The sequence below is a fragment of the Chenopodium album genome, chromosome 9 (genome assembly GCF_948465745.1).
Source record: "Chenopodium album chromosome 9, dcCheAlbu1.1, whole genome shotgun sequence".
NCBI classification, from domain to species: domain Eukaryota; kingdom Viridiplantae; phylum Streptophyta; class Magnoliopsida; order Caryophyllales; family Amaranthaceae; genus Chenopodium; species Chenopodium album.
Window position 1 is genome coordinate 66,044,034 of NC_137842.1, and position 25,424 is coordinate 66,069,457.

Below are 25,424 nucleotides of genomic sequence, written 5' to 3' on the forward strand. Positions count from 1 at the left end.
AGCAAATTTGTCTCCCTTAGTTTTCTGATTATGGGCAAAACAAAGACACCCAAAGGTACGAATAGTAGTATAAGAAGGAGGAGTGCCAAACAAAATTTCGTAGGGGGTTTTATTTTGCAAAAGAGGAGAGGGAGTACGATTAATTAAATGGGCAGCAGCTAAAACACTCTCCCCCCAAAAATAAATCGGCAAATTAGACTGAAAACGCAAAGCCCTCCCTACATTGAGAATGTGTTTATGTTTCCTCTCTACTCTACCATTTTGTTGCGGGGTTCCGACACACGAGGTTTGAAATAATATGCCAGTGGCATTGAAAAACTCACGCAAACAATTAAATTCCGTGCCGTTATCACTTTGAACAATTTTAATTGTTTGAGAAAACTGTCTATCAACCATTGCCACAAAAGACATAAACATACGAAACACCTCAGTTTTATCAATAAGCAAAAATATCCAAACAGCACGAGAAAAATCATCTACTATTGTCAAAAAATAACGAGCACCACAAGACGATGCATGCCTATAAGAACCCCACAAATCACAATGTATTTTTTCAAAAATTCTAGTAGTTTTATTCTCACTAATAGAAAAACTATCTCTAGGGTGTTTAGCACGAAAACAGACTTCACATGCTTTATTTAAACGACCCTTACAATTTTGTACGGGAGAGAGAAGCTTAACAACTTTTTCCGAAGGATGACCCAAACGTCTGTGCCACAGTTCTAACATATCAGACGACTGAGAAGTAGCCACATGTTGTACGGAAGCCCTTCCTTCGAAGTAGAATAGTCCATCTCGCCTAACACTCGTTCCAATCAGCTCCCTCGACTGGTCCTGTATAGCACACATATTTGAGTTAAATTGGACAGTATAATTTGTATCATCAATTAATTGTGATACCGAAATTAAATTGCAACGTAAATCAGGAACAAATAGCACATGAGTAAGAATGATTGTCGAAGATAATCGAACCGAGCCTTCCTTTATGGCATAAACGGTTTTGCCATTCGGAAGACCAACCGGGCACTTAGAGATGGGTTGAGTATCAAAAAGCTACTTGTCACAACAAGTAACATGTCTAGAAGCCCCGGTATCCACGATCCATAATGCATTATCAAACTCACCATTCAAACGGTCATCGGCAATTTTTGTGTTACCAATAAACCCGGCAATCGCCTTCCATTGATCCGCGGTGAACGTGTGTGAAGCACTGCCAATACCCTCGGATTTGGGTGATGCAGACCCGACAGTGGTAGCATTCGCTCGAGCCTGCCACGCCCCCTAGCACCTGCCTTGCCACGCTTGGAGGGGTTAGGCCACCACTCCGGAAATCCCTTTAATTCGAAACAACCAGAGACAAGATGACCCGTTTTCTTGCAATGGGAGCAAATCAAACCAGACTTATCGGGTTTGTCCTCGGAGGCTGTCTGCTTCGGTTTTCCCTGGCTTGTTCGGAGAGCGAACCCCACCGCATCTGGTGGCTGCTTCTCTGGAACGTGAGTAGAGAGACGAATTCGTTCGTCTTGTGTGACTAATTGATATGCCCTATCAAGAGAAGGCAACGGATCATGAGAAAGTATATTCGTGCGAGTCTGAGCATAAAAATCAAAACACAACCCCATTAAGAACTCATGTAAACGAGCCGCATCTCGACGCTTCTCATGTGCGGAACCTGCTGTGCATTTATCACAACAAGAACAGGTGATTATAGGTTCATGGTTGTTCAATTCTTCCCAGAGGCTTGTTAATTTGCCAAAGCACGAAGCAACAGACATAGTCTTGGGCTGCTCACAACGAGCAATTGAGGATTTTAATTGCTGAATTCGTGGACCGTTAACAACAGCGAAACGCATCTTTAGAGTGTCCCATAACCGTTTTGCATCTTTGTATTTCGAAAGAGTGGTCTTCACTTCCGGGTCAATGGTGTTCATGAGCCATGAGATTAACATGGCGTGAATTGTATTCCAATCCGTTTGAGTACACGGAGAAGAAGGAGTAGTGATGGTTCCATCAAGAAAAACAAACTTTCGACGAGCCTCCAACGCGGTTTGTATATCACCAGCCCATTCATCATAGTTTTCGCCACGAAGTCGGGTCGGAGTAATGAAGTCACCAGGTCTGTCATGCGGACCTAGATAATACGGGGAAGTAATATCAATTCGCGGTGGTGGAGGCGGTGGTGTATCATCACCAGCCATGGTTCTCTGTTTTTGTGTCTCTGTTTTTTTATTTTTTTTTTTTATTTTTTTTTTTGATCGATTAAAATGCCTTAGGCTCTGATACCATGTCAAAGTAATTAGGGCTCAAAGCTTGAATCATTCCCATTGATCTCAAATCATATTTATAGTGTACATAGCTTCCTAAGATAACATCACAAGATATGCTAAGTATTATCTTGAGTGAAATAAGGCTATAATTAAGGAAACTAATTTATATGATAATAATGAATAATATTCTCCTAATCTTTCCTAACAATTAGATTTTTTTTTTTTTTTAAATGATAGGTATAAACAGTTACAATTAAACAATAATTAACATAATTCATGATTTAAATTTAATATATTATTGCAGTGGACAATAGTCGACCGTGGCTTCCAAGGTAATAGAGTATAAAAATCAATCTAAAATTTTTGGTTGAGTTGATGCATAAACTTTATTCATTTTTACCTTGTGTTTGGTTTTTGTTAAGAAATGACTTATTTGATAGCTAGAGGTGTGGTATGAGACACACATCTCCCCTCTCTCGGATTTTTAAACTCCATACATTGTAGGTTTGAGATATAGATTTGAAACTCTTAAAATCATAAACAACCATAAGGTATCATTTTATGATAAAAATATAAATCGATCCTGAGTTTCAATTATCAGCTTTGATAGTGGATATAAATCGATCCTAGACTTCAACCATCAACTTAAGTTTTTGGTTCACTAACATGGTATTAGAAATAGCGTAACACAATAGTCACGAATTCAAGTAGAATATAAATTTTGAGAACCAAACACCCCCGACGTAGCATCCAGAGAACCTTTCATTTACTTTATTTGAAGACAGGGCACCACAGATGGGCTATCAAGAATGGCAATCAATAAGGTAAGATGGACCACCACCCACAGTAGTAGGAATGATGCATGCTTAATATCAAGCAATGTACTCCAAGAAACGTCAGGTGTCTGTCCGTCCTTTATGTTTCAATAATTATTTTCAACTCTATCCGATCCTTCATTTCAATCCACTATCTCAATTCAATAAATCATGCATGCTTAATATCAAGCAATGTATTACATTATTGTTGTTTGGAATTTTATTCTTGTCTATGTAATGTTCATTACAATCATTAATACTACCTCTATTTATTAAAGTTCGACTTACTTACTATTTATGTGGTCATAATAAATTAACTTTTGACCACATTTTATGTGAAATACAATGGAAAAAAAATTAGCATGTGAGATCTTATTAGATTTCCCTCACTATAAATAATCCAAATATCAACTTTTTATAATTTTCACTTAAACACATTCGCGGTTATTTATAGTTAAAGATGTTTATTGGAAACCGTGCAATTACAAGTGAGTTGAACTTTCAGAAATGATGGGAGTATTTTTTTATCAAAAAAAAAAAAATTCATAAAAACTTGATGTTTTGTTAATATCATATCGTATCATATCATATCATATCATATCATATCATATAACTAATATATAAAGCTAAACTTTAAGCCAGGTTACGAGGCAGCGACACTTGGCGTTTCAACTTTTCGCCAAGTGTTGCGCCACGTTGGATAGATTTAAATAGACTTCATAAGATAAAAAAAATTAGTTTAGAATTCTATTTGGATAGAATTTTAGGATAAAATTGTTAGTTTAGAGTTTTATTTTCGATAAAATACCAATATTTTAGATGTACAAATTGAATTATAATTTTATTCAAAAAAATTATTAGATTATAATTCACAAAAATTATCATATAAACTTATTTTTTATATCATAATATTTTTTGGAGCGAAGGAAGTAGTTCAAAGCGTAAAACATCCATTTATAATATATACCGGTTAAAATAATATACTTCACAATCTAATAGAATTTTATTACTATGTAGATCTGTCGATTAGGGTCGGGTCATGAGTCATCTCGGTTTGGGTCATTTTAGGTTACGAGTCACGAAATGTTTAACCCTTGCCCAAAGTTTTGGGTACGGGCCTGGTCAACCCAACGGACTTTGAACATTTATTTTATTTTACTTATTTATTACTATTTTTTTTTTTTTGTTTTTGATGTATTAATCGAACATTTCCACCAAACCCTACTAGATAGCAAATCGTCACAACACTTCAATTCCTAACTAATTTAGTATCAATGATATATTTTAAAATTTGACATATAAATTAAAATTTTATCTTAAAATTCAATAAAAAAAAACCGGGCATCGCACGGGCACAAAACTAGTAACTAATATATAAAGCTAAACTTTTAGCCAGGCCACGAGACAGCGACACCTGGCATTTCAACTTTTCGCCAAGTGTTGCGCCACGCTGGATATTAGATTGACTTCATAGGATAAAAAAAATTAGTTTAGAATTTCATTTTCAATCAAATTCGGATAGAATTTTAGGATAAAATTGTTAGTTGAGAGTTTTATTTTCGATAAATACCAATATTTCATATATATAAATTGAATTATAATTTTATTAAAAAAAATTAGATTATAAATCTCAAAAAATACCAATATTATTATTAGTCATTTACATGCCTACTACATGTTTAAATCGTCACAAAAGTACATCAATTCCTAACTAATTTTGTATTAGAGATACATTTTGAAATTTGACATATAGATTAAAATTTTATCTCAAAATTTAATAAACAACCCGGGCATCGCACGGGGTACAAAACTAGATCTAAATATACTCCATAAGATAGATAAAAAAAAAGTTAGTTTAGAATTCTATTTGAATAGAATTTTAGGATAAAATTGTAAGTTTAGAGTTTTATTTTCGATAAAAAACCAATATTTCAGATGTACAAATTGAATTATAATTTTATTCAAAAAATTATAAGATTATAATTCTTAAAAATTATCATATAAATTTATTTCTTATATCATAATATTTTTTTGGAGAGAAGGAAGTAGTTCAAAGCGTAAAGCATACATTTATAATATATACTAATCGGTTTTAATAATATACTTCACAATCTATTATAATTTTGTTACTGCGTAGACTTGTCAATTAGGGTCGGATCATGAGTCATCTGAGATTGGGTCACTTTAGGTTACGAGTCAATAAACCCTTGCCCAAAGTTTTGGGTTTGGGTCAACCCAATAGGCTTTGAACATTTATTTTATTTAATTTATTTTTTTGCTAATTTTTTTTTAATTTTTTTTAATGTATTAAATCGAATATTTCCACCAACATTATTATTAGTCATTACATGTCTACTAATCGTCACAAAAGCACATAAATTCCTTACTAATTTCGTATCAATGATATATTTTAAATTTGATATATAGATTAAAAGTTTATTTTAAAATTCAATTCACAACCCGAGCATTGCACGGGGCACAAAACTAGTAACTAATAATATAACTAATATATAAAGCTAAACTTTTAGCCAGGCCACGAGGTAGCGACACTTGGCGTTCCAAATTTTCGCCAAGTGTCGTGCCACGTAGGCAACATGTCATAATGGTAAATAAGATTAAAAAGATATTAAAGTAAAGATAAAAATGTTAAGTTTTTGTAGAAATAGATAAAAAAAAATCATATAACTAATATATAAACATAAACTTTTAGCCAGGTCACGAGACAGCGACACTTGGCGCTTTAACTTTTCGCCAAGTGTCATGCCACATAAGCGACATATAAGATTTAGTATGATACCTCTAACGCTAGATAAGAGAATTTAAGATAGATTTTTTTAAGATAAAAAAGTTATTTAGAGTTTTATTTCTGATAAAAAAGTTATTTATAGTTTTATTTGTAATAGGACTTCTAATTTTCCATATGAATAAGTAGATTGTAACTTTAAAAATATATCTTATAAATATGTTAAATTAAATTTTTATCATAAAATTTATAAAGTTGTACAAAACTATTTATGATACACTTTAATCAACCAAAACAAAACTTGGCATTTTGATTTTTCGCCAAGTGTCACGCACGTCATGTAAACAACAAATATGAATTAGTGTGACACGCACAAGATAAATAATTATAACTTTTAAATACTTTTAACACAACTTTAACCCGTCTTTATAAGTAGCGAATTAATGTAAGGATTTTTAAAACATAAAGATATATATTGCGGAGGGAACTCGGGGCATCGCCCGGGGTACGTACTAGTAATATATAAAGTTAAATTTTTAGCCAGATCACGAGGCTGCAACATTTGACGTTCTAAATTTTTGCCTAGTGTCGCGCCACGTTGGATAGATTTAAATAAATTTCATAAGATAAAAAAATTAGTTTAGAATTTTATTTGGATAGAATTTTAGGGTAAAATTATTAGTTTTGAGTTTTATTTTCGATAAAATACCAATATTTAATATGTACAAATTGAATAATAATTTTATTCAAAAAAAATTATTAGATTATAATTCTCAAAAATTATTATATAAATTTATTTTTTATATCATGTTATTTTTTTGAGCGAAGGAAGTAGTTTAAAGTGTAAAACATCCATTTATAATATATGTAATAATCGGTTAAAATAATATATTTCACGATCTAATAAAATTTTATTACTATGTACACATATCAATTAGGGTCGGGTCATGAGTCATCTCATATAGAGTCATCTCATATTGGGTCACTTCAGTATACGAGTCAAGAAATGTTCAACTCTTGCCCAAAGTTTTGGATTCAGGTCAACCCAACAGGTTTTGAACATTTATTTTATTTAATTTATTTTTTGCTAACTTTTTTTTTTTTTTTACTTTTTTAATGTATTAAATTAAATCGAAATTTTCCACCAACATTATTATTAGTCATTACATGCCAACTAGATAGCAAATCGTAACAAAATCACATCAATTCCTAACTAATTTTGTGTCAATGATATATTTTAAAATTTGATATATAGATTAAGTCAAAAAGTTGAATAAATTAAAGTTCGTAAGATGACATATTTTGTTTCTACATAACGTGATTTAGTTTGTACATAACGTGATTTAGTATAACTAGGGCCAATTTTACAATGGCTACAACAATTTTGTAGCCATTGTAATCTTTTAATCTAAGCCATTGATACACAATATTAAATCTTGACCATTGATTTAGTTGACAAATTAAAAAAAAATTATTATTATTTTTTTAAAAAAAACCTAACTAATCGGTTACTTTGTTATTCCTTCAAAACTGCTCTTTTCAATTCCTCCCATTGATCTATGGTTTTTAGTATGATGATCTTGTTGATTGTTTAATATCCCATCGTACTTTAAATTCCAATTAAATTTTAAGAGCGTTCTAAATTTTCGCCAAGTGTCACGCCATTTTGGATAGATTTAAATAAATTTCATAAGATAAAAAAATTAGTTTAGAATTCTACTAGGTTAGATACCGTGTGATATGATGCACGGTTTATATAAAACCTATTTTAAATTTGTACTTTTAAAGAGTTCATTTATTAGTGTGCTATTTAAAATTATTTCAATTTTCTACGATAAATTGATAGGTTTTAGTTGTAAGGTAGAAGCATTTAATATTTAAATTTCAAAAATGTTAAATATGATAGTTCTACAAAAAGAAAAAAAAAATAAAAATAAAAATGACATCATCATTGCATTTAGGCGGGAAAATTTCTATTAAGAGAGCGACACGTGGGCAATGGTGACGTCAGAGATATAGATTATTTCAAAAAAAAATAAAAAATAAAAAAAGGATAGATATAGATATAGATTGACACAGTCAAAAGGTTGAAATGAAAAAGAATAAAAAAATAACAAATTCCTTTAAAAAAAACCAAAAAAATATATGACATCATAAGTGCATTTGGCGGGAAAATTTTATTTAAGAGAGTGCGACACATATACAGTTTGGGGAGAGGATGATGTCAACAATTTTCTGTTTTAGTAATACTCTCTCTGTTTTTTTTAAAATGCATCACTTTGATTTTTGCACTATTCACATACCACGGTTAACTTAATTTTTTCACCTCTATAAAATAAATAAATGTTATTGTATAATATATCATTAGATTAGTCATATTGCGTAGTTTCATAATATAATTTTGTTACAATTTTTACTAATAGACAATAAAAGATATTAATGGTCAAAGTTGCATCTCGGCAAATGTGCCGGTCAAACTGATGCAAATAAAAGAAAATGGAGGGAGTAGTTAATAGATTTGGATAGAATTTTAGGATAAAATTATTAGTTTAGAGTTTTATTTTCGATAAAATACCAATATTTAAGATTACAAATTAAATCATAAATTTTATTCAAAAAAAATTATTAGATTATAATTCTAAAAAATTATCATATAAATTTATTTTTTATATCATATTATTTTTTTGAGCAAAGGAAGTAGTTTAAAGCGTAAAACATCCATTTATAATATATACTAATCGGTTAAAATAATATATTTCACAATCTAATAAAATTTTATTATTATGTAGACCTGTCAATTAGGGTCGGGTCATGATTCATCTCATATAGTAGGGCTGGCCATTTCGGATATCCGGGAATTTCGAATCAGCAAAAAGCCAATCCGAATCCGATCCAAAAAAAACCGAATATCCGATTTTTCGGATATCCGAAATTTCGAATCGGATCACCGGATATCCAATCCAAAATTTTATGCTAAATTTTTTTATATATATACATCTGGACAAAATGTCAAAAGCAATTTATCTCACCCATTTTGCTTCAACTTTTTCTATCAAAGTACGGGCAAGTGAGATATTGGGGTTTATTAATCTTTTAGACCAAGACATAATTAAAAAAATATATATTCCGAATTCTTTATGAGGCCACATCCATCTAGCAGCTTTCTCATTCAGGCATCACGAGACACGGGCATCACTCATTCTTCATCTCTAATTTTCTCTACTCTCTAATCAAGTAAAAATCAGCTCTAGTAAGGTGTTTAAGTGTTAAACCCGCCATGCTCAAATGTCGAGGGTCCGACATGCATATTTAAAGTGAAATGAAGACTCCATATAACATATTTACTCATCATTGAGGCTTTCAGATTATAGCTCTCTAATCCAACATCACACTCACAAGTCACAAGTCCCACAAAGCCATAAAAAATAAAATGGTAAAATGAAAATAATAGAAGTAAAAATCACAACTTTATTTATTTTGCCATCAATATTATTACAGAGAGAGAACACAAAGTAAAATACATAGTACTGGTATTACAGCAGATTAGAGCACTAGTCACTGATATTGTAACCAGGCCATAATAAGTACTAGTAGTCACTTTATTATATTGTTACATACTTGATACTCTTCCTAATGAATTATGAGTAGGAGTATTAGATATTATTGGCACCCAAACAAGATGTTCTTCAGGAAAGAAATGGCAAACTGGGGAACCAAGCTTAACGCCTAGAACTCGAAACGAGACATGATCAGGACTCCAGTGAGAGGTATCCATATGACAAACAGCAACAGCCTGTACAATATAATTATCTTCTCCTCTTAATGAAACTTGAAACACCTTGCTTTCCCTTTCTTGGAAGTGGCAATAGTACACCACATATGGGTACGGCATGGTGTGACAAGCAACCATTTTCGGGGCTAGTATTTGTCTAGGTGCATCTACTATCGTATAATTTTGTAAATTATTACTAGCAAATTTTTCAGACTTTTTGGTGCTCAAGGCCTTAAACTTTGTTGTTGGTCCAAAAATCTTATGCACAAAATCGAGCATAGACTCTAAGGAAGTAGCACAAAATTTAGTCTCTCCTAATATAGGTTTTACTATGATGCATTGTCTTAGGGTATCTTCCATGGCTTTAGCTTGAGACGAAGCTTGAGAAAAGCCGAAAAGTTTAAGAAGATAAGGGAGTTTAGATGGCGAGAAAGGTATTAACTCGGCTTCTTCCCTAGGAAGAAAATGAGGAGAACTCGAAGAAGGGTTTCGGCCTCTAAAGAAGATAGGTATTATATTTCCTAGTTTAAGGTCTTTAGGGGTGAAAAATACTTGCACTGAATGATCCATGTGTGGTGTTGTTGAATGGCCTTGATGATGATGATGACTTCCTACATCGTTTCGATTTGTTGCAACGTTTTCTCCAATTACATATCCAATCTGTTAAAGAAAATCAAATTCAATTCTTATTATTAGTTAAGGTTGAAGACATAAGATAATAATATGCAAATTATACAATGCATAGTAGAGGGTAATATTAAAGAAGATAACTAACCATTAATAGAAGCAAACACAAAGCCAAACTCCACCGAGTAAATTGAGAATAATACATCTTACAAATTTAGGTTGAAATAAATGTGTTGGTGTGAATGTGTGATGACTGATGAGAATGAGCAATATAAGGCTACATTTTTATAAGGTGGGATGTAATAATTAATACTACGTCCGTTACAGGTTATGTGCAACGATTACATATTTTCCCTCTCTGCTTTATGTCGTCAAATCGTTGCATATAACCGTAACGGAGGTAGTACTACGTTAATGATGAAATATAAATTCACTGTTTTTTGGAATAGTGTAAGACAATAATCGTGCATGGCCCCATGCATCTAGCCACATTATCAATTATTTATTTTTATTTTTTTTTAAAAGAAACCACATTATCAATCTTTAAATTAAGCAATTAAATGGTTATAACTAGAAACTTGCCGAGGTGAAAATACTAAATTTTTCAATATGAGAAACAAACTTTGTTTTTCGAGGAGGCATTGGTGTTTTTTGAGTTGGTAGGTGGGGTATGTAAATTTGTAATCAATCAATCCAAGTTTAATTTTTCCACGCGAACACAGCTGCACACCAACGCCGCCGCCACCACCTGTTGTGGTTCAAAATGCCGACGCGAAGGAAATGCTTTTCCTAAGGGGTTGATATGGTCCTAATTTACGCCCTTTTGCTACTAGCTAGGGTGTCTTTCACGGCGTTGGATTCGTTGTTGAGAAAGGAGGACTAGAGGAACAAGAAGAGAATAAGGGAAGAAGAAGAGGGACACGAAGAGGGTTGAAAACAGAGACGGTGGTGGTTGTGATGGGTTTCGAAAAGGAACATGTGGTTGTGATGGTGGATGGTGAATGGCGGCTGAGTCGAAGATGGTCGGTGGTGGCTGAGACGAACAAGGTAAAACAGAAATGATGGTGGTGATTGTGGTTGATCGGCGAGATGACGGAGATGATGTTAGAACTGTGGATGCAAGATCTGAACCTTTTTTTTATTTTTTAAAAAAAACATTAAAAAGTGTAGTATAATGCAAAACATGGTCCACCAAAGGACTGATTAACATTGTTTTGTTTATATGATAAATTGGGGTGAGCTATACCTATTACTCCCTTCATTTTGAAATATTTACTCTAATTCTCCGTGTGCGAAGTTTTTGGAGAAATTGGATAAAGTAATAAATTATGGAGATAATGGGGTAAGTGAAAGAATAAAAAAATTGAAGAAAAATTTGAAAATTGCAGCCATTTAAAGTTCGTATTTTACAAATTGTAGCCATTTAAATAAAATTTTTTGCAAATTGCAGCCCAAAAGTTCGTATAAATTATAAATTGTATCAATTTAACTTTTTCATCGGTTTACATGTCGAAAAATCTCGGTTAACTTTAAGGGGTTATTTTATCCCTTAGAGGATTCAAATTGAGCTCGGAATTAGCAAAAAATAACATAAGTGTCTCATTTTTACAATTTCCCACAAATCGATACATTTTTATTATGCAAAACGAAGCACTTGCGTTATTTTTTTGCTAATTCTGAGCTCAAATAGTTCGTAAAACCTTAATCGAAGATTTTTTGAGATGTTAAACCGATTAAAAAGTTAAATCAGGCTGCAAATTACAATTTATACGAACTTTTAGGCTGTAATTTACAATTTTTTTTTAAAAATGGTTGTAATTTGCAAATTTTCCAAAATTGTAAAACACAAAAATAGTGGAGAGAATTGAAGGATTGAGTACATAAAAATAATAAAATATGATCATGGTAGGTCCATTAGGTGAGAAAAATTAATTTAAAATTGTAAAAAAATTTCAAATAAGGAAATAGAACAAGCATTTAAAAATGATCGAAAAAGAAAAGTAAAACAAGTATTTAAAAACGGATGTATTACTTACTTAGGTATCCACATGAATAAGTTATAAGCTTCATAATTTTTTTTCTTTATCCTATCCCTCTGCTTTTTCAATGGAAGATCTTCATCTCTCACCATTTTCTAGCTGGAAACCATTATTTTACATACTCTTTGTAACAAGTAACAAATCTGACAGAATTTCATCAACTGCGCGTTTAGAATCTGTGCTGAGGATCAAATTTCTCCAATTATGTTGTTTTATTCACTTTAAGCTTAAGTAAATGGCTTGCAGCTCAGCTTAGTATGCCGAAGGATAGAAGCTTTTCCAAGTAAATCCTTCGATCCATTAACCTCTTTGGTTAGCAGCACAAGCAGCAGGGGAGGTTGGTTGGGTGAAAGAGGCATCACAATCGATTTTTAGGAGGTGGGGTCCAGGCAATTGGAGGGGGCTTTGGACTTTCTGAATTGCATTTTTTTTTTTTTTGAGAAAAAATATTTAGAAACAGCCCACGTGCACTGGTTAATTGATTGTTTAGGAGGAATACTCCCTTCGTTTTTAAATACTTATTCTATTTCTCCATTTACGGAGTTTTAAGAGAAACTAGTTTGAGGCAGCGGGGAAGATCACATTCCATGGTATAGAGTTATCATGGGTAGAGGAGAGTTGCAGATTTTTTGATAGCCAAGAGATCCAAGATTGATTCTGGTTACATACTTACATCACTAAAATTTCCCTATTACCATTTCTCGGCATGTTACCATTTGCTATGAACTAATTGTTAACTACTAAGCAATAAAACAGAAATTACTTATCTCTTGATGCGTGAACCAAAGTGACAATAGCCGCGTCGTGGAAAACCACTGACCTAAAAGACGATTACGCGCTACCTCCCGGTGCAGTAGACTAGAAGCGGTCGCCCTCCAGGATAAGCACGGCGCCGGAGTTTATGTGCACTCACAAACCCGACTGGAACTCAGAATACTTGCCCAGAAAATAGAACAGAAGAAACTCGTGTTTAGATAATTTTAGAGAGGAGAGATAACTGAATGTGTTGTGTATTTTTGACTGGAAAAGCAACGAGTATATATAGGCAGTAGAAGGGAGACAAGAAACGTAAAACGAGGGACGAATCTGGCTAAGAAAACGACCAGATTCATTCAACCAGTCAACAACGGAAGCAAGAAACAAGGAATTAATTAGTCAGCTATAATCAAGGGATTAATGACTGACTTAATTCCGTAATCCCAACAGTCAGAAAAGAATATTCCCAACAGATAGAAAAGAATATTCCCAACAGACAAAAAAAGAATATTCTGTTTAATAAAGAAAAGGAAATAAAATTTCTCCAAAAAGATAACAAGGACCCACGCCCGCGCATCGCATTCCCCAAGACCCAAGTCCCGAGGCCCGAGCCCGACCCGACCCGCGCGCGCGTGTGTGTGGAGTAACACTTAACTCCCACTCACTCAACTAAGTAGTGTTAAGGCACTACAATATAAAAACAAGGAAAAACCTTTCCCCCCAACCAATGTGGGATTTTCCCCTTTCATTTGTTTTTCTCTCTCTTGTTTTTCCTCATCCCTCTTATTTTATATCAAGAACTTCCAACAATCCCCCACAGGTTCGAAGATATGAAAAAGAACGGAAGGAAAAGATGAATTCTGGGCAAAACAAAACAATTGCATAAGTGTCAATGTCTCGCGACTTGAATTAACACATAGTGGACATCAAGCTATGATCCCTCACCTACCAAGTGACTTTCGTCTTGAACTCAATAGGGAGTTAGGGACCCGTCACTTTGAGCCACACAATTGAACATGTATAATATTCTGAAATTCCACGAATAAAGATGACGCATTATACTGGCCATACGTCCAGCCTGGATGCTCATAGGTGCTCTAGAGTATAAGCCCACGAAATACTCATAGGAAGCGGCCACACTTCCACACCTAAGTAGGTGAACTCCATCAAGTGTGAGCTACAACACACCTCCAAAAATATGGATATGGGTTCATTAAGAGTCATATGCTCAACCTCCTTCTCATTTGTAGCTAAGCACAACAAACATCTAGAGATGGTCCAATAAAAATAAAATGTGCTTCCGAATTATTATATAATGTTCCCCTTTGAACTCATGGTGAGTAGGAGTTCACTATTTCACAATTCATACAACGGGCTTTAGCCCCATCTCTTCCGATGTTTCCAAAACTAGTTTTTTACATAGGCCTTTAGTTAACGGATCCGCAATGTTCTTTTCGGACTTAACATAGTCCAGTGATATCACCCCTTCAGACAACAGATTTCTGATGGCTTTATGCCTCAGAAGGATGTGTCTCTTCTTCCCATTATAGGCATGGTTGTGAGCAACAACAATAGCAGCTTGCGAATCACAATGAAGTGCAACTGAAGGAGCTGGCTTCCCCCACAACGGAATATCTGCAAGCATGTTCCTCAACCATTCTGCCTCATGACCTGCCAATTCAAGAGCAATAAACTCATATTCCATAGTAGACATAGCAGTACAAGATTGCTTACAAGATTTCCAGGATACAGCTCCACCACCAAGGGTGAAGACATAGCCACTAGTAGAGTTAACTTCATCATTATCGGATACCCAGTTGGCATCACAAAAACCTTCCAAAACTCCAGGAAATTTGGAGTAGTGCAGACCCCAATCCGCAGTACCCTTAAGGTACCTAAGTAACCTCCTAAGAGCAATCCAATGATCCCTGCTTGGGTTATGAGTGTACCTACTCAACCTACTAACAGAATAAGCAATGTCAGGTCTAGTATAGTTCATTAGAAACATAACACTACCAATAATTCGAGCATACTCAGACTGATTAACTAGATCACCATTATTTTTCTTTAGGTGGAAACTTGGGTCATATGGAGTCTTAACCGGATCGACATTAAATGAGTCAAACTTTTTAAGAAGCTTTTCAACATAGTGTGACTGATTAAGACAGATGCCTTTTGGAGTCCTTCTGATTTTTACTCCCAAAATCACATCTACCTCACCCATGTCTTTCATTTCAAAATTCGAACTCAAAAACTGTTTTGTCTCATTTACTCGATCCAAGTCAGTCCCAAAAATCAACATATCATCCACATAAAGACAAATAATTACACAACCATGACTATCATGCTTAAAATAAACACAAGAGTCACCTTCATTAACATGAAAACCATTACCAGTCATAGTCTTATCAAATTTGTCATGCCATTGCTTTGGAGCTTGTTTAAGCCCATACAATGACTTGACTAATTTACAAACCTTTTCCTCTTGTCCTGGAACAACGAACCCTTCAGGTTGGACCATGTAAATCTCCTCATCCAAGTCACCATTCAAAAATGCAGTTTTGACATCCATTTGATGAACAACAAGATCAAAAATGCAAGCAAGAGCAATTAAAGTCCTAATGGTTGCAATTTTAGTAACAGGGGAGTAAGTATCAAAATAATCAATGCCAAACTTTTGAGTAAAACCCCTTACCACTATCCTTGCCTTATACTTGTCTATGGATCCATCGGCCTTTAACTTTTTCCGAAAGATCCATTTACAAGTAATGGGCTTACAACCTCTAGGAAGTTCAACCAATTCCCAAGTGTTATTATTGAGAATTGATTGTAACTCACTATCAATTGCTTCTTTCCAAAAGACAACATCAACTGACCTCATTGCCTCATCATAGGTTCTTGGATCATCTTCCAAAACAAAAATATGCACAAAATCATCATCAATTAAGGAAGATTCAGATAAACATGAAGTAATAAAATCAGGACCAAAACTGTTTTCCTTTCTTGCCCTTTTGCTTCTCCTTGGCTCCAAAACAGAATCATCGTTAGTAATAGGAGCATTAGCAATAGGCAAACTAACAGAACTACTAGCATGCAATTCACTATCATTAGAAGAAGACATCTTCAAAGGAAAAATGTTCTCAAAGAACTCAGCATCTCTTGCTTCAATGATATGACCACCTGCATAAGAGTTGTTAGCACCTTTAACAAAGAAACGATAAGCTGCACTTTGATAAGCATAGCCAATAAAAATAGCATCAACAGTTTTGGGACCAATTTTATCCCTCTTGGAACTAGGTATGCCTACTTCTGCTAGGCACCCCCACACTTTCAAGTATTTCAGGTTTGGCACTCGACCCTTCCATATTTCGTATGGAGTCTTGTCAAGCTTCTTGTGAGGAACCCTGTTCAAAACATGACAAGCAGAAAGAATAGTCTCCCCCCACATGTTATTAGGAAGCCCAGAACTAATAAGCATAGAATTCATCATATTCTTTAAAGTTCTATTTTTCCTTTCAGCTATACCGTTTTGTTCGGGTGAATAGGGAGCCGTTGTCTCATGAACAATGCCAAGTTGCTCACAAAATGCCTTAAGAGTGTCAGGGCTGTACTCACCACCCCTGTCACTCCTAACCCTCTTGATCCTTTTGTCCAACTGGTTTTCTACCTCAGCTTTATATTTGAGGAACATTTCCTCAGCTTCGTCCTTAGACCTGAGAAGATAAACCATGCAAAAACGTGAACAATCATCAACAAAAGTAATATAATACTTTTAACCCCTCTACTTTCGTGATTATTAAAATCACCTAAGTCACTATGAACAAGCTCTAGTACTTCAGTTTGTCTATCTACTGATTTAAATGGCTTCTTTGTAAATTTGGCTTCAACACAAACTTGACATTTTGAAAAATCAGTATTAGAAAAACTTGGAATCAAATTTAAGTGTTTAAGCCTTTTAACAGAGTCAATATTAACGTGACCTAATCTAGCATGCCATAAATCAATAGACTCAGCAATATAAGCAGAAGAAGTACTAGCATTCTTATTCATAGTCTCAACTTTAACATCAAGAGTAAAAAGCCCCCCATTACAAAATCCCTTCCCCACAAATTCCCCATTGCGAGTAAGAACTAATCTATCAGAATCAAAAGAGAGCTTCAGTCCAGCTTTCATGAGTAAACTGCCAGAAATTAAATTCCTGCGCATTTCTGGAACATGCAAAACATTAGTCAGAGTAAGCAATTTTCCAGAAGTGAGAGTGAGAACGATCTTCCCTTTGCCTTGGATAGAAGCAGAAGCTGAGTTGCCCATGAAGACATTTTCACCTTCAACCTTGTCATAGGTAGTGAACATGTCCTTGTTGGCGCAGATGTGCCTGGTAGCTCCAGTGTCAACAATCCACTCAGCAGCATTACCTGTAAAGTTAGCTTCTAAAACAACAGCAACAATAACGTCAGAATCCTCAATAAGATTTGCTTGACTTTGCCCATTGTTCTTATTCTTGACCCTGCAATCCTTAGCCTTGTGACCAGTCAGACCACACTCAAAACAAGTACCCTTGAACTTGTACTTCTAAATCTTCCCTTTAGGCTTAAGGTTACTGTTTTTGGCTTTGGACTGGTTGTTTGATTTGGGTTCGACAAGGTTGGCTTTGGCAGAAGAAGAGGAAGGAAAACCAGAAGGGGTTTTGTCTTTGATACGGTTTTCCTCCTCGATTTTGAGGTGGGCAGCAAGTTCCTCTAAGGTTAGGTCTTTCTTTTTGTGCATGAGTTGGTTACGAAAATCCTTCCAAGAGGGAGGGAGTTTCTCAATCAGAACAATAGCAAGGGTAGTATCACAAATAGACAGACCTTCAGCAGCCATATTAATACAAACACTCTCATAAGCATGAATCTGATCAATAATAGGCTTATCATCAACAACTTGAAAACTTAATCACTTACTAACACAATAACGTTTAGTACCAGCATCATCAGTTCCATATTTTTTCTCTAAAGCATCCCAAATATCCTTAGCATGATAAAAACCCATATAAATATCCAACAGACTATTCGACATATAATGCAACAACATGCCCTTACAGGTTCTATCATCCTTAGCAAACTTAACATCACTTTCAGACAAATTATCCTTATCATCAGGTTCAACAATATCATCAAGAACATATGCAACATCAATTTGCTCCAAATAAAAACGCATCCTAACAGCCCAACGTTTATAATTCTTTCCATCAAGAGGTTCTAACTTAGACATATCAGGAATCAGAAACTTGGAAGCCATAATCGTCTTTTAGATTGTTATACTACTAAGCAATAAAACAGAAATTACTTATCTCTTGATGCGTGAACCAAAGTGACAATAGCCGCGTCGTGGAAAACCACTGACCTAAAAGACGATTCCGCGCTACCTCCCGGTGCAGTAGACTAGAAGCGGTCGCCCTCCAGGATAAGCACGGCGCCGGAGTTTATGTGCACTCACAAACTCGACTGGAACTCAGAATACTTGCCCAGAAAACAGAACAGAAGAAACTCGTGTTTAGATAATTTTAGAGAGGAGAGATAACTGAATGTGTTGTGTATTTTTGACTGGAAAAGCAACGAGTATATATAGGCAGTATAAGGGAGACAAGAAACGTAAAACGAGGGACGAATCTGGCTAAGAAACGACCAGATTCATTCAACCAGTCAACAACGGAAGCTCCCAACAGATAGAAAAGAATATTCCCAAGAATATCCTGTTTAATAAAGAAAAGGAAATAAAATTTCTCCAAAAAGATAACAAGGACCCACGCCCGCGCATCGCATTCCCCAAGACCCAAGTCCCGAGCCCGACCCGACTCGGCGCGCGCGCGCGTGTGTGTGGAGTAACACTTAACTCCCACTCACTCAACTAAGTAGTGTTAAGGCACTACAATATAAAAACAAGGAAAAACCTTTCCCCCCAACCAATGTGGGATTTTCCCCTTTCATTTGTTTTTCTCTCTCTTGTTTTTCCTCATCCCTCTTATTTTATATCAAGAACTTCCAACACTAATTGCTGCTTGATGGAAGGCATATTTACTTACTCTGTATTTTAAAGAAAATTGAACAGTCTCATCTTCTCCTTTAATTTCCAGCCTTTCTAAATCTTAAATGGAGGGAAAAAGAGAAGAAATACAGGCCACATGTAACAGAGTAGTTGAAGTAAAGAAAATTAATTAGGAGGAAAAATATGAAAACAAGGGGGATAAAACGCGAAAAACGAGTGTGAATTGTACACATTACCTAAATGAAAGTCCGATCAATTTATGGGCTTAGTTGACGCCGGAGCTATTTTTATTGGGTAATATTATATGTAGTTCTAAGGGCTATATATAAGCATTAAATATACTCTTGAAAATTGTATAAAATTAGGAATTTATGACAAAAAACACACGTAAATCAGTGTTATTAGTGATTATATTTTGATGATTTCTTAACTTTTTACGATTTTCACGTGTAAATTTAATGCTTATATGTAGCCCTAAGGGTTGTGTATAACATTTTCCATTTTTATTTACCCAAATGTCGCCTGATTATATATATATATATTTTTTACCAAACTATCACAAAAGGTTTTTTTTTTTTATTTTCCGATCAATTGGCCCATTCTACAGTGTAATTATTTCGTGCATTGATGTGTGTATAAGTGTATTGCATTATTGATTGTTTGTCTGTTTGCTTGGTCTTCTCCCTATAAATAGAAGATCGGGGTCAGCTATCCTTCACAAACAAAATCATTTCACAAAAAAAAAAAAAAAAAAAAAAAAAAAAAAAAAAAAAAAATCATTTCAAGTTAAACTCACTAGCTACCTTATATTAGCTTATTGATTTACTCCGAAGCAAGTATGAAGTGCAACATCAGCATCATGTTCATAGTTCTTCTCTCTATTATTTTGGTAATTTTCTTATGCTTTTATTTGCTTCTTTTCCGTACAAATGTTCTTTTCAGATACGGAGTAATTCACAATAACTATATACGTAGTACATTAATAGTAATTATAATACGGAGTAGTGTATTCTGTAGTATGGAATTACTCTTACTTATGTAGTCCTAACTTTTACATTGTATATCCAAGGCTTTTACAATAAAGCTTTAGTTACTTATATACTAAAAGTTATTTCAGATTGATTTTAATTTCAAAATTTCGATACTAAGGCCCTATTCACTTTATCTTAAAAAAATAATACTCCATTAAGTAAATAAATAATTTCAGTTCAGTAAAAATAAGTTCAGTTCGGTAAAAATTATAATTTCAATTCAATAAAATTCAGTTTTCTTAAAGAATAATTATAATATAGAATCAACAAAAATAATTTCAGCAATTCAGCAAAAATAATTTCAGTTCAATAAAATTAATTTAATTTCAGTAAAATAATTTAAGTTCAACAAATATAATTTTGTTTCAGTAAAAATAATTTCAATTCAGCAAAAATAAGGTGAAGTGGACCAGACTTATGACTTATCAATGATTAGTTTATAATTGAATGAGGTTAAATACTTAAATTCTCTTACAAACGTGTAAATGTGCATCTAGAGATATCAATTCAAGTGTCCGACTAAGTTGGGTTTAGTGAGGTCAGGTCATATCTATTGTAAATTTGAGTACTCAAGCTAAATAATTAGTGTTTATACAAATTGTGATTTGAGTTTAATATTTTTTTGGATCAATTTTGGGTTGGCTTGGGTTTTGAGTCTTTTGACAAATCTTGGTACATCATATTCAAATGTTTTTTACTTATTTGAACAACATATTCAACTAATTCAAGTGTAATTAGAGTAACGAAAACATTCCATTTTTTACATACTAGTTGGGCCGCCGTGGTCAACCAACTTTAAATGCAAATAATATTTACTCTCCCCATTCTATAATTAAGGGCGTGTTCTCTTACGTTGAAATTCAGTTCAGTTCAGTTCAGCTCAGTTCAGTTCAGCTCCTAATTTCCTTCTCTTATAAAATATTCATTTCAGTTCAGTTCAGTTTAGTTTAGTTCAATTCAGCTCATTTCAGTTCAGTTCAGCTCAGTTCAGTCAATGAGAACAGGCCCTAAGTGTCTGTATTTGTAAAAAATTACTTTTTAAAATGCATCTATTTATATTTTACGTGTGTAAATTATTTTGAATTATTTGTCCATTGACATTGCTTAATTTAATTTGTCCTCAAAGTAAGTGTAATGAAGGTGTGTTGCATTTGGAAGAAAACAGAAGAAGTATAAAGTATAATATAGATTATTATGATTACATATAGATATTCGAAATATACAGTATAGTTGTTAATACATATATTCAACTATTAATATATATGACGATGTTATAGTAAAAACAATATACAAGAATGTAAAGCAAAATTATCGTTACAAAAGGAACTAACTTGCTTTATAATTCAAGAGCGGTTTTATATGTTTTCATTATAAAAGTTTCCTTAGTGACCTTTTTTCATATAATTATTGCAATTATCATCTTGTAGTAGTATAATTATTGCTATCATTATTATTATTATTTATTTATTAGTTTATGATTTAATTTATGTGGTTTTTCAACTATTACCAATTAATGTTTTTTTAATGATACATGTGTTTGTATAATTCAAGTTTTGAACTTTCGATAGAATACATAATTAAACAATTATGAATTTTAAGTGTCTTTGGGCGTATTCGGCAAAATGTAGTCGTAGAGGAGATGTTAGCTGTGATGGTGGATGTTAGTTGTATGTGTAGTTATTAGCTGTTAGCTATGAAAATAAATAATTCAGTATGAGTGTTTGGTAAACTAGCTGTTAGCAGTAAAATTCTAAAAAAAAAAAAAAAAAAATTCAACAGGTACCTAGCTTTTCACAAAAGTTAATAATGTTAACTTTTCACAAAAGCTACTTGAACCACTAAACTCTACCCCCACCACTACATTCCCAAACACTCATAATTTTTTCTATGTAGTGGTTTGAATAAGTCAAACCACTAAAAGCTACTCAAAAGCTAGAGCCGAACACGCCCTTTATATATGAAATTAAATTAATATATTAACCTCAAAACACATTAGACAATTACACATGCATCAGTTATGGGTACTTATCATATAGAAACTAAAAATAAATAAATAAAATTTTATATAATAATGCAATAAGTTCATGTCATATGCATACTACATTAGATTATATGTCTATTTAACTAATTAAATTTGTCGCATTTCATAATTAATTCACAAGATATAATCATCTAAACTTTTAGCCAGATCATGAGGCAGTGACACTTGGCGTTTCAACTTTTTGCCAAGTGTCACGCCACGTTGGATAGATTTAAATAGGTTTCATAAGATTATAAAAAAAAAGTTAGTTTAGAATTCTATTTGGATAGAATTTTACGATAAAATATATAAAAGAAATTACAGATATGACTGGCTAAATTTGTGGTGTAATTGTTAAAGTATATAAAAGATATTCATAAATATTTTATTTGGGTATATATGGAATATAATTGTTAAATGGGAAAGAAAATATCACAAGGTATAAATAGTTTACTTAAAAATTTTGCCAAAAAAAAAAAAAAAAAAAAAAAAAAGAAAGCTAAAAAAGCCAAAAAAAAGCAGGCAAAAATTTTCACAAGGTAATGACAAGTATCATGGAAAGGATTGCTTTTAATATAGGTTAACTAGGATAGATCTCGTGTCATGCACAGTTATTATTACTCCGTATTATTTGTTATCGAATAATGTTTTTTTTTTTTGGATGTTATACCGTATTTAATTGGTAGAATATAATATATAAATTGTCTAAATTCATCATTGACAAAAACAAAGTATTTGACATAATGAAACATGGAATATCATGTTTAATTGACATTCTAATGTTTCAACCATATAAGAAACACAAACTTTAAAAAAAATCGGGTGTACAATAATTATTGTACATCCACTATAAAGATAGACTAGATTGATCAAAAATTACCCCTAAAATAAATAAAAGTTACCCTAATATGCATAAAAGTAATTCAATACAAATAAAAATTATTAGTAAAGAATCACATTTTAAATGACTAAAAATCAATTATTTGTGATTAAATGTAATTAAATTACCATTATAAAACTTTTCTCATTGTCTATTTATATAAAAATTGTATTATGTTAAAAGTTACCCCAAAAAAGGCAAAAAGTTACCCTAAAATTAGGTAAAAGTTACCCTTATACTGCTTGATGTACAATAAAATTAGTGTAAATCGGGTGTATACAAAAGTTTTTGGATAAGAAAATCTATAGTAGCTGAATATATAGAGATAATAAAGATTAAAATTTATTGTAGGAATAAAAAACAAAAAATCCTAAAAAAACAATAGAAAGAAGAATATAAAAAAGGGAAAGGAATACGAAAAAAATCTATATCTACATACTTATCGGTGATCATATATTGTAATATCTTGTTTCTAGCTAGTCATTAACTTTTGTCAATCTCAATTGTATTTTCCACACAAAAACTTATAGTAAAAGATTGTATTCTTTAATAATATCATACAAATATTATATTTTCCGTATTAGTTAATTGAATGTCATTATAAATATACAAAAAATTTAAATATCATTGTTATTATATAGTATTTTTAAATTTTACAAATAGTTTCTTTGAATAAATTTCCCATTAAATTATTTATTTTTTTTAAAAAAAAATACGAAGGATATACCAGGAGATGACACATGTCATTACTGTTGTGTCTTTCACTATATAGTTATTGATAGATTGGAGATAGATTTACCTCTTTCATCTTTAGATATTACCTAGGAAGTCGTGATTTATAAAGTGATGCATATCTAAATTGAAATAGAAGGAATATAATATTTCATAGTATAATACTTTGTAATTCATGAGTTAAATTAGTTTTCCAATCCAACTTTAATTTGAATCAGAATTTTCAAATTATTTTATTTTCTAAATATATGCATTTTTTCCCTTGTCCAATACAACTCTATACTTAATATTTAAAAACTAGATCCGAGATTAACATGTCCCCTTTCTACTACACTTCCTAATCTTCTTTTTCAAATCAAGGTGCCACATCATGTCTTCTTATATTTTCTATGTTTTTTTTTTTTTTTTTTTGACTATCTTTGTTAATTCTTTTCTTACACTTCATCTTCATCATCTACCCTTATCAATTCAACCTTTCTATTTTCTCTCTTTAATTTTAATCCTTCCACTTTTTTTTTTTTTCAAGTCTAATTTAGAAAAAAAAAAAAAAAAAAAAAGGTCCCAAATTTTATTTCTTTATTCGTGTTGTTGAATTGGTTATACATTGCACCCGTATATAATGATTTAATATATTGGTATTTCCTCACTCATCTCCCAATACAGTTTTTTGTGAAGAACACGTTGCATGGGCTTTACTCTAGCTAGTTAATATCTTCTTACATAATGTTCACTTGTATTACTTCTACTTTTATAGTCATGTCTAATATGAAGTATAATAATTTCTTTAAGCATAAATATGTCTCATATATTACCACTATAAAAGATTTGTTATAGTCTAGGAGCCATAAGTACTTTTAAATTAATCTAAAAGTGTAATCCTTTAATTATAGCACTCCATCTAAAAAAAAAAAAAACCTCAGTACCTCCTTACATCAATAGTTTTCCCATATTAACCCTCTAAATGAGAAAGTTTTGAGTTAGATTTATCTTTTTTTTTTTTATAGTACTCTCTATTTTTTTAAGCAAAATGTTTAATTTTGATTTTATACACTATTCACCTAATCCGTTTTAACAAATAATTGATTTAGAAAAGTTTATAAATTTACAATTGTTTTAGTGTTTACTTTTTGATAATCAAAGATATTATTGATTAATTTAAATTAAAGTTTTGCATTGGCATACGTGCACCGGAGAAACGTCTTATTTAATTTTTAAAAAACTACAAAGGGAGTAGAATAATAGATATCCAAATTCTATAGTTTCTCCGTTCTTTTTTACTTGACCAGTTTTGACTTTTACACAATTCACAACCAACCTTCCTTTGATTGTAGTTTGTGAGTTATATGTAAAAAAAAAATGTTATCGTGTGAGATCTTGTTAGAATAATCTCAATAAGTATTATCGTAATATATAACTTTTACTTATGGAGAATTAGAGTTATTAATTATCAAGTTCTAGCTACTTTGGCAAGCCTGATAAGTGAAGTATGTCAATGTGAGATTGAAGATACTCCATCGATAAATGTTTTACTTAAAAAATGTAGAGGGAATACTTATAATAAAATTTTACATCGATACACGTAAACAATATATAATATTATTATGAAATGGAGGGAGTCCTTCATAATATATATCCATTACACACACACAAAAAAAAAAAAAAAAAAAAAAAAAAAAAAAAAAAAAAAAAAAGAAAAAGAAGGTTATATAATGATA

General features: G+C 32.4%; 2 protein-coding genes across 3 annotated transcripts in view; one reads left to right on the plus strand and one right to left on the minus strand.

The window, feature by feature from the left end:
• Nucleotides 1-25,424, plus strand: part of LOC145558828 (uncharacterized) — a 159,220-nt gene that overhangs the window by 132,754 nt on the left and 1,042 nt on the right. Inside the window, exon 2 of one of the 2 annotated variants that reach the window (XM_081620171.1) lies at nt 19,824-19,935. In XM_081620171.1, coding sequence (XP_081476297.1) covers nt 19,885-19,935 — 51 coding nt within the window. In that variant the 5' untranslated portion in view covers nt 19,824-19,884. Of the gene's footprint in view, nt 1-19,795; nt 19,936-25,424 lie in introns of those variants that run through there. The other variant, XM_081620170.1, reaches the window with a different exon arrangement.
• On the minus strand, nt 9,271-10,497 carry LOC145560228 (BURP domain-containing protein BNM2A-like). The gene is made up of 2 exons (XM_081621483.1): nt 10,373-10,497; nt 9,271-10,257 (listed from the first exon to the last, which is right to left on the minus strand). Exons 1-2 carry the CDS (start codon nt 10,427-10,429, stop codon nt 9,436-9,438), a joined length of 879 nt encoding a protein of 292 aa, XP_081477609.1. The 5' UTR covers nt 10,430-10,497; the 3' UTR covers nt 9,271-9,435.